We start from the raw sequence: 13,232 nt of genomic DNA on the forward strand, positions 1-13,232 counted from the left end.
AACTATCATACATCGTACGGCTCGATATCAGTGACGCTTTTACTGTCGTCTGTCCTTTCATTTCATTGTGATGTAGACCTACACAGGGTTAAAATGCATTTTGTATATATATTGTCCACTATATTTGTACAGAGAATCTCAATTATGTCTTTTTATTCCGCTTTGATCCGACTTTATGATATTCCTTTTGTGCGATTTTTTCAACCCGGTTTATGACCAACTTGAGAAAGCCTCATACTAGGAGTGTTTAACAAGTTGCCGAGGGACCGCCCACTCATTCCCAATCCAAACACAACCCTCCTTGATAGAATCTCAGTTTCTATTGGTTCTTGCCTTTCGGCGGTAATCAAACAGATAACACCTTAGTAATTTCATCGTGCAAATTATAATTCACGTGCCTTTAAAGGGAAGAGGTATATTACGTGTCTCTTTATTACTTGTGTCGTCTGGGAAATTTAGTTCGCGACCTAATACAATTCATATGATAATTTCAAGATTTTAACGCTTTTGGGCCCATTCTTGTTTAAAGACTGTGTTGCATCGTGTGGGAGAAAACCAGTTGATAAATGGTTAACTAACTTCTTGAAAACAGTATACAGTGTAGATGAATGTGTTACCACGTGTAAAACATATATGGATGCCATAGTACACAGATCAGAACTACTTTCTAATATACGCAAGATGGAGTTATTGTATGTCACAATATTCTTCGTTCTTGGAGATTTAGTGTCAGCCTTGACTTCCGACAGAAAGGTGAGTATGGAAAATTTGTATTGCTTCAGTACAAATGGTTAATGCGCTGGAGAGAGTTCATCTCAATGCACAGGCGAACAATATATTAGTATTGCAAAGATTATCCTGCAGTCATAAGCCATAGCCAATTGATCGCGTAGCAGTCACACAGAGAAAATCTCCCCAAGTCATTTGATTCAGAAAAATTGAGTGAGAAGGTTATTTTTGATTATGTAGGACATTCTTTAATGAAACCTCTCCATTTTTCGTCACATAATAAAGGCGGGATTAATGAGTTATAAAGAGAAAGAATAACTACCATGTTTTTTATACATAGTTTTTTATTTGAAAAAATAATTTGCATACTTTTAACGGAAACTCCAATCGTTTGTACCCACATTTTATTGCTTAAACTCTTATATATTTGAAAGGGTAAGAACAGTGGGTATATGAGCTGAATCAAGGCTAGTTCGTTCCAGCCGTTTTGGGCTTCGTTGCTTTTCCATAAACTTTACTCATGACGTTGTACAAGTCCGAGACACAATATGTAGTAAGGAATTCTCGCACTCGTCATGTCAACCATATTTTTTTATTTCTTTGTTTAAACCAGTTTTGGGTTGGTAGAACGTCAAACATAAATCGAAAAACAATATGTCGGACTGATGAAACGTTTACGCAGGCGGAAATTGTTTATACATTGATATAGTTCAACTGTGCATCACTTTGGTAAAAAACTAAGGACTATTTTTGTCCATTCAGGCGTAGAATGTGAGCGTACGCTACCTATATTTTGGTTTTCAGTTTGAACATTTAATCTACTTGCATGTATGTATGAATGTATGTATGCGTGTGCCTGCGTGCGTGTGGAGAGAGAGACTATTTGACTCAAAACTGTGCAATGCACATTTTTAAAAGTTAGTCAAAACCCATCATAAAATCACTCTTATTGCAATTCGACAACGTTATGACACTCCCGAGCAGCGAATCGGTCAGTAGGTAAAAGTTAGTTTCTCGGTTGTGCAGTAGAATATTTTCCAAGTAATCTGGGCCGCGGTAGCTCAGTAGGTAGAGTGCTGATCTCGTAATCTAAGGGTTGAGGATTCGAAACCCGTTCAAGCCAGTCCTGTTCGGCTCCCTCCCAAATGTGTAGAGATTTCACTTGTATACGCATTGTATATGCCAGTCCATGAACATTTCTTATAAGATCAATTACTATAAATGTCTTTGGAGTTTTGGGAACTCATGATCACGTGTTTTTTTCTGAATTATAATGTTATGGTAATAATAAAGTGTTACCCTACTCCGTCCTTTCGACGCTAGCCCTGTTCGTATGTCCGACTCGAGTCCTAATGAGATGTTACCCTAATTCGTCATTCTGACTCAAGTTCTATTCAAAAGTTACCTTAGCGACTTTGTCTGACTGTCCGACTCTAATCCTATTCTATAGCTGGTGTATGTTAGTTTCTGAGACTCTACAGATGTATACATTTCTAGTTAAATCATAATTTGAAAAGACAGCCAACTAAATTATGAGTTTCTAAGTAATTAGAGAGATACGACAACTTTGTACTGAGGTAAATGCAGATGTATATTTAGAATAACGACAACTGCATGCATCGGGAAATGAATGTTGGAACAAAATTCAAAGAATTTAAAACGTTATCTAAATTATCTTACTTTATTACTCAACTGTAATAGTCGCATTCAGCTAATTTCAATAATATTCTAAATTACGAATACGTAGAAATAAAATATATAAAATAGGGAAAATGGCAAAATATTATAATTCTTGGTAATTTACGTAGATATACATTTTTCGTTTATTTAACAATCATTCGTTTTGGAAATAGATAAGCAGCTGACGAGTGGGGCTAAAACAACAAACCCCACGCAAATATATATATATATATATATATATATATATATATATATATATATATATATATATATATATATATATATATATATATATATATATATATATATATATGTATATATATATATGTATATGTATATGTATATATATATATATATGTATATGTATGTATATATATATATATATATATATATATATATATATATATATATATATATATATATATATATATATATATATATATATATATATATATATATATATATATGGGAGAGATAAGAGTATTATTATTATTATTATTATTATTATTATTAGTATTATTAAACTGGCCTTTCAAGTTTGTCAGATGGTGGCGAAGATGTGTGTTCTCCCCCACTCCCCAAGATTTTTTGCTATCGTTATCTTGGAGATGATTGACAATAATGTTATTGTCCGGATAGAGTAAACAATACAATAAAATATAAAATTTATTGATGGAATAACATAGATCTGAGTAGAGATATATAATAGAACAACACACGCCCTCGTATATAAAATACAACAATTTAATCAATTACATAAATAAAATGAAATCGATCAGGACCTGTAAATGATTCACTTTTTCTCAGAAATAGTTACAAATTATGCGAAATTCAATTAGCCGTTCTACTGATAGAACAAATTTCATCATAATGATCGAGTGACTGATCGAACTCTGATTGCCGGCATGACATCATCACCCAGTGCTTCAAGTCATTCCTAAATTACTGCTGTGATGGGTCGGCGTTTCCGTATCTCTCTCTCTCTCTCTCTCTCTCTCGCCTCTTCGATTCGTCAACCTCTTGGTTGCAGATTGCGCTCTCTTTCCATTGCGTTTCTTTCGAGATGCGCATCTCCATATTAAGTCGAATCTCTCCTTTCTTGTCCCTCACATTCCGACACAAGTCCCTAGAAAGTTTATCAAAAAATCGTTTATTTTCCGGAGCTAAATTCTGGCTTGCCTCAGAAACCTAAATTAATTTCACGAGGGGGAATTATTTTAAAACTCTTGAATTCCGTGACGGAACACAGACACACACACTCTCGTTTAGTTTAGTCAATTAGGATTACTACTTTAACCGCCAACAATTTGTATCACTGTCATAGAAGTCAGAATAATCCTCTCTACTTCGCCGTTATAAATAACTATTTTGGAAATATCCTTTTATAACATCTGTTTCAAATGCCCCGCGGATTCCTAACATTTTCCCGGGCTCTTCTCAACTCTTGTCATTTTACCTACACTGACTTTGTGTTAACATTGCACTCTTATCTGGCCTTACCGTCAACAGCGCGAGTCCTAATTAAAATTCAATTCATACCTCAAGCAGAACGGATTCCGTCCCTCGCAGTTCACATTTAATGGTGACTCCAACCCATACATCAAACTTAATGGTTACGTGCCACGCTGACTACCATAGAATACACAGCTCAATTATTCAACAGAAACTAATCTACACAATTTTGCACCATTACGCTGTTGGCATCTAAATTACACTAAAGTTTTTAGTTTAAATTTGTGAAAGCTACACATTTCTGGCAGTCATTTCTGAGCTCTACTGGTCATAGACCAGGCGAGCTTAGGGGATGGTCCGTTGTATCTCGTCCTTTCGTTTGTTAGCACAAAACTGCTATCGCTACTCATTCTGAACTTTTTGTAGGATTGCCTTGAAACTTTACAAACACATTCATCCCGTAAATGAAAATGGTACTGCTCGTTTATCCGGTATGACCGCCAGAGGCCATCTCGAAAATACTGTTATCGCTACCATTGGCACCCGCAGAAATTGTTGGGGGGATGCGAGTGGTTAAACATGTAGTCTAATAAGATTTACAAATGTATGCAAAAACATGTTTAGATGTGAGATAAGACGGGTCTTGCCCACCCCCACCCCCACCCCCCCATGTGCGGGCGCCAATGATCACCACTCCTCCTGAATCCAATCTTTCAACTTCCCCTGAATGGATGATCATATTATGATATGGGGTTTTGCACTAAATGATATCTATGTTCACTTTATCCTAAATGAAAATCTAGCATCCAATATGCGTAAAATCTTTTTATTGCTGAAGAATATCTGAGACGGATTCGACAATTAAAAGGAATAAAAGTGGCCTTCTCTTGAATTCCTGGAAATTCTGTTCGCCCAGTAGAGCGTCAGAACATTCGAGTCACTCGTTTATTTGTATGATACTGAACTCGGTTTCAAGTCCGCATACCATGTACAACAATTACGTCATGTTGAATACATTAGTACAAAGTATCTTGTGTATTGTATTTCATTACTTGAGATATGACTGCACATAAAAAATTATCATTAGGTAGAAAGCACGAGGCAAGCTGTACTTCATTGGATTATCGCGACGAATAAAACGAGTCGCTAATTCCATTAGGGAACTCTCGTTTTCAGTTGTGGGCTCTAGGCAAAGTAAATTTAAGATTTAAAATTAACAGTTTCTGGCTACAGTTCTGTTTGTCGGCTTTATTTCGTCAGATGGTCACGGGAATGTAGTTTTCCGCAGAATATGCTGATAGTATCACTTGAGCCCCGAAATATGATAAGCCGCCTGTCCTGTGCGTCCTCAAAATATCGAATTGCAGACATGCGATAACCAGCAATTATACTTCTACACTTTCTTTACTAGCCTAAAATGACAACACGTATCAACAAAAAAGGCACGCGCGGTTAGTCAAAACAGGGTATAACAAAGCAGCGTTCACCTGTTTAAACGAAGCGACATTTAGTTTGAACTATTCATTTTGCCGTGCCCAACTGAAATCTATTTGATCAAGTTTTACGACGTCAGCTAGTACATAGATAACATGACAAACACTTCTCATACCTTGCATCTAATAATGTAGAAAGCTACACGATCTTCGAGGGTAAACAAAGAGCCGTCTGCTTCGGCACTTGTTATTTCACTGTCCTGTTTAAGAGTGAATAAAGTATATTATACTCGTGAAAGAAATACATTCATATCCCTTTCATTTTTACCTGCGTATTATTAATAGTTTTTACGAGGGTTAAACTACTTTTCGATTTTAATTTCAAACTTAAATCGGGACATGTCGACGTTTGAAAATTAAATCCCACATCAAAAAAGGGTAATCATGTATTTATTTCATTGTAGAAAATTAATCAGGCGATAAATTTATTTCTCCTGCTTCATGCTGGCAATGTATAGCCAAAATAGATATTTGAAACATTGAAAAGACGTGCGACTACTTTAACTGCCATTTTGAGAATTGATCTAACGAGACTGTATACTTGTACAAACTTGCAGTTTTGATCTATAGTTTATGTTGCTAATTCTCAGTAAAGTCTACATAAATTAGAATTCTAAGGAAGAAATATTGTCTTGCGTTATTCTTTGGCAGATATTTGATACTCCTTCTTTGAACACCGGCGAATGAACTGATATTGTAAAGGATGCAACGTTTTCAACGTATCTTCCATTTGGTCATGAGAGAACACTGGAGAGGTCAAGTTCCCACCGTTATAGTTTTCAGACATTTTAATAGGACGCATGCATTCATGTATAATTGCTTGCATTCGTTCTAGAGTCACTGTATCAAAAGGACAGGGTAAACTCCCTGCAGAGTTGGTTACTTTGCGGCATCGCTACTCTGTTGACCAATCACGCTTTATTTCGCCAATGCTGGACTCTGACTTAACAGTGGTCATCAAACAGGACAAGTGGACTATAGACCCTTACTGAGTGATGACACGTGTGTTGTGGAACAACTTTTGATAACACATTAATTGTAATAAGGTTTGTAGAGTTATTTCCAATACAAAGTCACGTTGTATTCTTTAGACAGTGGATATTCAAATCATGGCTAAACATCAGCTTTGCCTATTGCGATTAAGACTAGTCTTGGCTCACATATTCTATAGCCATGCACGCTTTGGCATTCTGAAGACGGTTTCCATTCTAACGGATAGACGTTAGGTAAACCAATTGATAATACCATAATAATACCATATAGCCATGCGCACTTTGGCACCCTGAAGACTGTCCCCATTCTAATGGATAGACATTAGCAAATCATTTGCTAGCGAACGAGGGTGTGTGAGTAGGATTTTAGCGTACCTTTAACAATTTTTCAGTCATATTGCTACGATGTCTGCAGTGTGGCAGTTTATAGTGATGTCTAGCACTGGGGCATGTAGCATTATGTCCCACCCAGTCACATTATCCTGACACCAGGCTGACCAGTCCTAACACTAACCTCTTAATGCTGAGCGCCTAGCGAGATAGCTTTTAGTACCATTTTTGTAAGTCTTTGGTATGACTCGGCTGGGGTTCGACCCACGACCTCCTGCTTCCGAGTTGGACGCTCTAACCACTAGGAAAGCGAACGAAGAATCCCTCTAGATAAAGATTTTTTAGCGTCTTTCAGTAATCATGGCCATGTTCCTTATGTTGACTGTGAAACAGAATGTAATGAAGATTTCTGAAGTACATTACATTATCATTGGTTGAATAATAGGGGTTGTAATTACGTTGTTCCGGTTCTTTAACACAGATCTGTATCTGAAAAGTTTGTGGCCACTTCCAGATTGTCAAATAAACATTCAGTCTGGAACAAAATGCTGTCAGCATTACTTTTTGTCGTATTGATCTTTTCCACCATAAGAGTGAAAAGACTATCAGGTATTTTACTGTATATAACGTTAATACGGCATATTAGTATGCGCAACAATGCCACTCTGTTCGTCCTATGCTTCATTTTAACTTTATAGAACATCACGTGCCGTCATGCTAAATATGCATCAGTTCTCCCACATACGCCTTGTTTTACCATTAGCCCGTTGACTAGTACTGATTCTTCAAGGATTACAATTCCGTTTCTAAATTCAACATAGCTACTCGCCAAATTATGCTGCTATTTGTTCTACATGTATATTGCTTCTTTATTAAATTTATGATTTATCTTTTTAGATTTCTCTACCATCCTTTAAAGATCTCCGTGAAAATTATCCCGGATATCGTCACCATAATGGACGTTACAATCGCCACGAACTTCTGCATCTGATTGGTCACGTGGACAGCCCGGAACTTCTACATGACACGAGCGCACTTAGGCTCTCTCACGCGCTGAACCAAATCGGAGGAAATCACTCTCTCGGTACGGAACTGATTCGGCTGTCCACGTTCGGCAGAGACAGCATAACAGGAAAAAGTGGCCTCCAGTATATATATCATCCCATTGCATATGGACCGTATCTTGCAGACAAATATGGTTATCCGAACGTATCCAAAATGCACCAACTGGACCCTAATCAAGCCAAAGCACAGTTTTGGAAGAAGCAGGGGATGCTACGTGTTATCACGTACACAAAGATCGGAAATCAACCAGTTGGACATGTTGCATTGTGGGATTGTACAGACTTTTATCAATCGAAAGACTGGATGTCGGGACATAAATTACTGACAGTTGAATTTTGGGAGTCGCCAGGTAAACCTATTGATAATACTTTTTTTTTTAATTTGCTGTTTATGTTTGTGTTTAAATTTATTTTCTTAAATCACGCCTAGCTCAAGCAAGGTATGGTATCTTGCATCGCAGTTTTGAATCCTTCATCTTACCTTGCATTTTGGTGTACAATAGAATACACGTTTTCGATCTGAACCTAATTTGTGAATGTGGACTGACCATGAACATGTTTCACTTTTGATCACTTGTCAGAAAATAGAGGGAAACTAATGATAACACCATCATCTATTCCCAATGTACACAAGGTAATTAACTCTGGCTGTTTGAAATCAGACCTCTCGATCACTCCGTGCTAAAAATATTGTTCCATATGCATACGTGGTTATTCATAATTTATACCATAAAGTAGACATTACAAACTTTTCCCCCATGTACAATTTAAGGACCTTATAGATTTTTTAATGGCAACTTTTATTCGAAGATGTTTCGAGGACAAGACTTCCTGTTTACTTCGGAGTGAATGCGACTATTGTGGCATTATGTATATCAAAAATCACTATCCAAAATAAAGACAGTTTAAATTTAAAGTTAAAACTGTTTATTTTTATTAATATTTTGGAAAATAAAATTTAAGTTATTTGCATCGTAGAAGATATTTCACCGAAGCAGTCACGTTTTTTGAACATTCACATAGACCAGAAGTTGTTCTTGTTGTTGTTGTTGTTGTTGTTTTTAACGCCATTTTTCAGCACACGATAGGCTATACATGGCGGCCAGTATTAATGTGGAGGAAGAACCCGGGAAAACCCCGGAAAGACCCACCGACCCACTAGACCGAAAGTGTTGTCCTCCAAGCAAGTCTTGAAGTAGACGAAACACAAAGCAACACTTTGAATAAAAGTAAACAAGACACGAAACAACGTTGAAAGTGAATAAAGGTAAAAAATACACGAGGCAATAAGTGTTGCTATTAAAATATTTATGTTACTTAAATCGTACAATGCGGAAAAGTGTGAAATGTCTGCTTTATGGTGGGGTAAGTTATGAGTGACTAAATATGCAGATAGTACAGGACATCAGCACTGAGACATCGAGGGGGTCATCGTGATCCATATTTCATCTTTTACAGGTCTAGGTCATAAGTCCACCCACTTCCCTGCGTGTCAATGATAATAACATTCGCTTGTGTATTTTCAGATTCAGATTGCACGAACAGTGAAAAACTGTCGTCTACACCAAATCAACAAGAGGAGAACAATTTGTTTGACTTTTTGAGAGGCATAGAACGAACAGCTTAGATTAACACCCGCCATGATACATTCTTTGCAAAGATAACGACATTTGATTAATGAACTAAGTTGTTTGCAATGCCAAGTATCTTTTAAGATTTGCTGTTACCTTATACGTATTCCATCTGCTACAATTTTCATTGTCTTCCGAACTCAAGAAACACCTTAGAATGTAGCAGGTAACTTCTCTCATTTAAGCATATGACAAGTGCTTGTGAATTCTAGTATTGCAGTTCTGTTATGTTTTCATGCAATTTGTGTGTTTCTCTTCAGTTTGATATTTAAATACATCATAACGTTTATATTTACATTGCTAATAATAATAATAATAATAATATGTATTGACAATTGACGATATGTTAAAGATCTTTACATTTAGCGTAAAGAAAACTGTACAAGTTTTTCTTTTTATCACGTCTATTCCATTTCATGTTTATATAAGGAAAACTGTCATAGTTCTTTGATCACATATATTTCAGTTAATTTTGCTATAAGAAAAACTGTCTCAAGCTTTTTGTTCACGTATATTTCAATTCATGTTGCTATAAGGAAAACTGTCCGAGTTCTTGGATCGCGTATATTCCAAGACATGTTTCTATATCACGTATATTTCACTTCATGTTGCTAAAAGGAAAACTGCAGTGGCGTCGCTGGGGGGGGGGGGGTGCGGGGGGTGCGGACCGCACCGGGTGACAACATCTCAGACCGGTGACACCAAAATGAAAAATTGCACATTTAACAGAGCGCACACTGCTCGGTCTAGTCGGATTTCATAAGCGGATAACCGATCATAGTTAAATACATGATTAGCAACTACAGCAGTGGCGTCGCTAGGGGGATGCGGGGGGTGCGGACTGCACCGGGTGACACCATCAGAGGGGGTGACACCAAAATGACGTTACTAAGGATTCTGTATGGTCTGTTACAGAAGGAGGACCATGGGGGTGACACCATGAGCTACCGCACTGGGTGACACCAACCCGAGTGACGCCACTGGAAAACTGTCTGAGGTTTTGGATGATGTACATTCCAATTCTTTTAGTTTAAGAAAAACTGTCCGTGTTCTTTGATCACGTCTATTCCGATTCATGATACTTTCACAGCAAATTCTAGCAATTCCGTAGTTAACGATGAGTTTCAGAGCTGTTTATAATCTAAATAACTTTCAGAAATTCCATTGCCGAACGTTTTATGAGTTCAAGATAATGACGTCATTGGTAAGGGGGCCATCCATTTAGTACGTACGCGAAAATCTGGCAAACTTGTCCCCCCTCCCTGTACACATGCGTACTTTTTTTTACACCCCACCTCCGTAAGTAGACTTGACGCAACCCAACCCCCCACCCCCAATTCTATAGAACGGCTTATATTTAATCCACGCGGAAACGATAAAGGATTAATAATATTAACATGTTTAATAAAACAGATAGTCCAACGACATTGAATGTCTGGCAGCATCAAGAAATAAGCTGCGTAGCTTTAAAAAGTTTGCCTGCTGTCCGCTAAAATTCAAACGTCGACATAACCCAGTCGAATAGGTTGCGTATTAGACAAATTATTATCGAGGTTTCACCCCCATTTCCTATGCGTACGTACATTATCAGTAAATCCCCGCCATGCATAAAGCGTATGCAGCTGGGTTAAACCCACCCTCCATGCGTACGTACTAAATGGACGACCCCTAATGGCAACAAGCCAGGTTTTCGGTATCAACGAAGGTACTCGTGATGTCATGGAGTACGATTTCACACAAACTTCCACTTAATCATTGGTTTGAAGTGCTTTATTTTCCGCATTATTCATACCCTTGTGGCTACTAGAAAATATAATAATAACACTGATTTATTGATCAGTGCAATCAGCATTTGTATGTGTGTATGTATTTATGAATGTATGTCTGTACTGACTGTCTGATAGAGGGATGGATGGATACTCAAGGATTTTACCCGTGAAGGAAATCAACGATGTTTTAAAATCTTATCTTTTTTTACAAACGACATATATCACACACAAAACATCGGCTTCACTTTTTATGTAATGCAAATGAGCTTATTTATGAGTACTGTTGTTAATCACTTATAAGTCGAATCCAAAATACAAACAAAATAGACACTGATAATAATGCGCCGGTAGATCAGGATCCATATTGTTTGTTTGTTCTTATTACCACTAACAAAGGGCAGAGACTTTTATCTGCTGGCTCATGATGCAACTGCAGACTCGAGTGTGCATTTTGCATTTGGACTCGATTTATAAGTGAGTGTACACGGTACCTTGACTCGGTACGCATTTCCAAATCCCTGACAAGTATTTCGCATCGTTATTTCCTGATACTGAACAGTACCAATAATAAAAAAAGTCATGTACAATGTGCGTATTTTTCACATTGTTGATCAATTTAAAGATTGCGTGTTTTGTTCACTGTTCAGATACATCTTGTATTTACTTTTGCTGTTAACACATTTATACAGTTGTTATTTATTTTTGCGTAACTGCCTTAATATATATATTTTTTCTCATAAATAATGTATTGATAATAAAATATTTGGATAATGAGGGACTTTTGAATTCTTAGATTCTTTAAATTTAGTCATCACCTCTCTCTCTCTCTCTCTCTCTCTCTCTCTCCCTCTATATATATATATATATATATATATATATATATATATATATATATAAATTTGAATGCAGTTGTTTCTACGGATAGTTTGTATTCGGTTGTATCTATCTATTTGTCTATATATATATATATATATATATATATATATATATATATATATATATATATATGTCTGTCTGTCTGTCTGTCTGTCTGTCTATCTAGCTAGCTAGCTATCTAGTGACTAGAGCGTCCACCTCGGATGCGGGAGATCGTGGGTTCGATTCCCAGCGGAGTCATACCAAAGACTTGCAAAAAAGTAGTTCTAACAGCTGCCTCGCTTGGCGCTCAGCATTATGAGGTTAGTGTTAGGACTGGTTGGCCTGGTGTCACGATAATGTGACTGGGTGGGACATCATGCTACATGTCTGCGGCATGATACCCCAGTACGAGACATCACTGTAAACTGCCACACTGCAGACGTCGTAGCGATATGATTGAAAAATTGTTAAAGCTACGTTAAAAATTCAAATCACACACACACAGACACACATCTATCTATCTCTCTCTCAATGTAGATGTCAGTGACATCAGGGGTCAGATAGTTACGTGATATCAACAGTAACCACACCGAAGAAATTTTGAACACGTAACCCTGGTATCGCTGTAAATGTATTTACTTACGATGAAGGCCTTTAGCTGTTTGCACTATCCCTGCATGGACAACATGGATTAATCACGACTGATTTCTTGTTACTGAGTGATATGATTGGCTCAGAGTTGGTATTGTACTACGTATGGAAAATAATCTTGCTCGGTTGCTTAACCGACACAGCAATCACAACGGTAAAAAATATCCATGCACATGTTGCATGAACGTATTTAATACCCAACAGCTGCTCGCTGAAACTATGTGATACTGGTGAAATGCTCGTATTTTAAAACCTCAGCGGCCAATAATGCCAGAACCAGGCAAAAACATTATCAAATTTACTGCAGCGCAACGAAAGATGAAAATTCATTATATCATCTACGCGGACTTTGAATGTCTCAATGTTCCAGAAGAAAATTCTGCGTTCAGCCAAACAATGCTAGTAGTTGACTAACAATTATGCGGAGTTTGTTACATAGTAGTTAGATGTGACGGGCAAATTGAGACATCGTGGTAAGGGCGCGGTTGATTTGTTTATTAAAACGCTCGAGATTACAACGAAATCGATTCGACAACAGCTCTTTTCATCCAATGACTTCATTATGACTCGTGATATCATTCCT

At 37.2% G+C, this 13,232-nt stretch overlaps 1 protein-coding gene across 1 annotated transcript; it reads left to right on the forward strand.

Moving 5' to 3' along the window:
• The first annotated feature begins 385 nt into the window (after positions 1 to 385).
• On the forward strand, positions 386 to 11,914 carry LOC149794874 (uncharacterized). Its single transcript, XM_089964524.1, has 3 exons — positions 386 to 753; positions 7,574 to 8,090; positions 9,267 to 11,914. Exons 1-3 carry the CDS (start codon positions 634 to 636, stop codon positions 9,365 to 9,367), a joined length of 738 nt encoding a protein of 245 aa, XP_089820650.1. The 5' UTR covers positions 386 to 633; the 3' UTR covers positions 9,368 to 11,914.
• The last annotated feature ends 1,318 nt before the right edge of the window (positions 11,915 to 13,232 follow it).

Source organism: Sinohyriopsis cumingii, chromosome 7 (assembly GCF_028554795.1).
Source record: "Sinohyriopsis cumingii isolate HCF-2022 chromosome 7, ASM2855479v2, whole genome shotgun sequence".
Lineage (NCBI taxonomy): Eukaryota > Metazoa > Mollusca > Bivalvia > Unionida > Unionidae > Sinohyriopsis > Sinohyriopsis cumingii.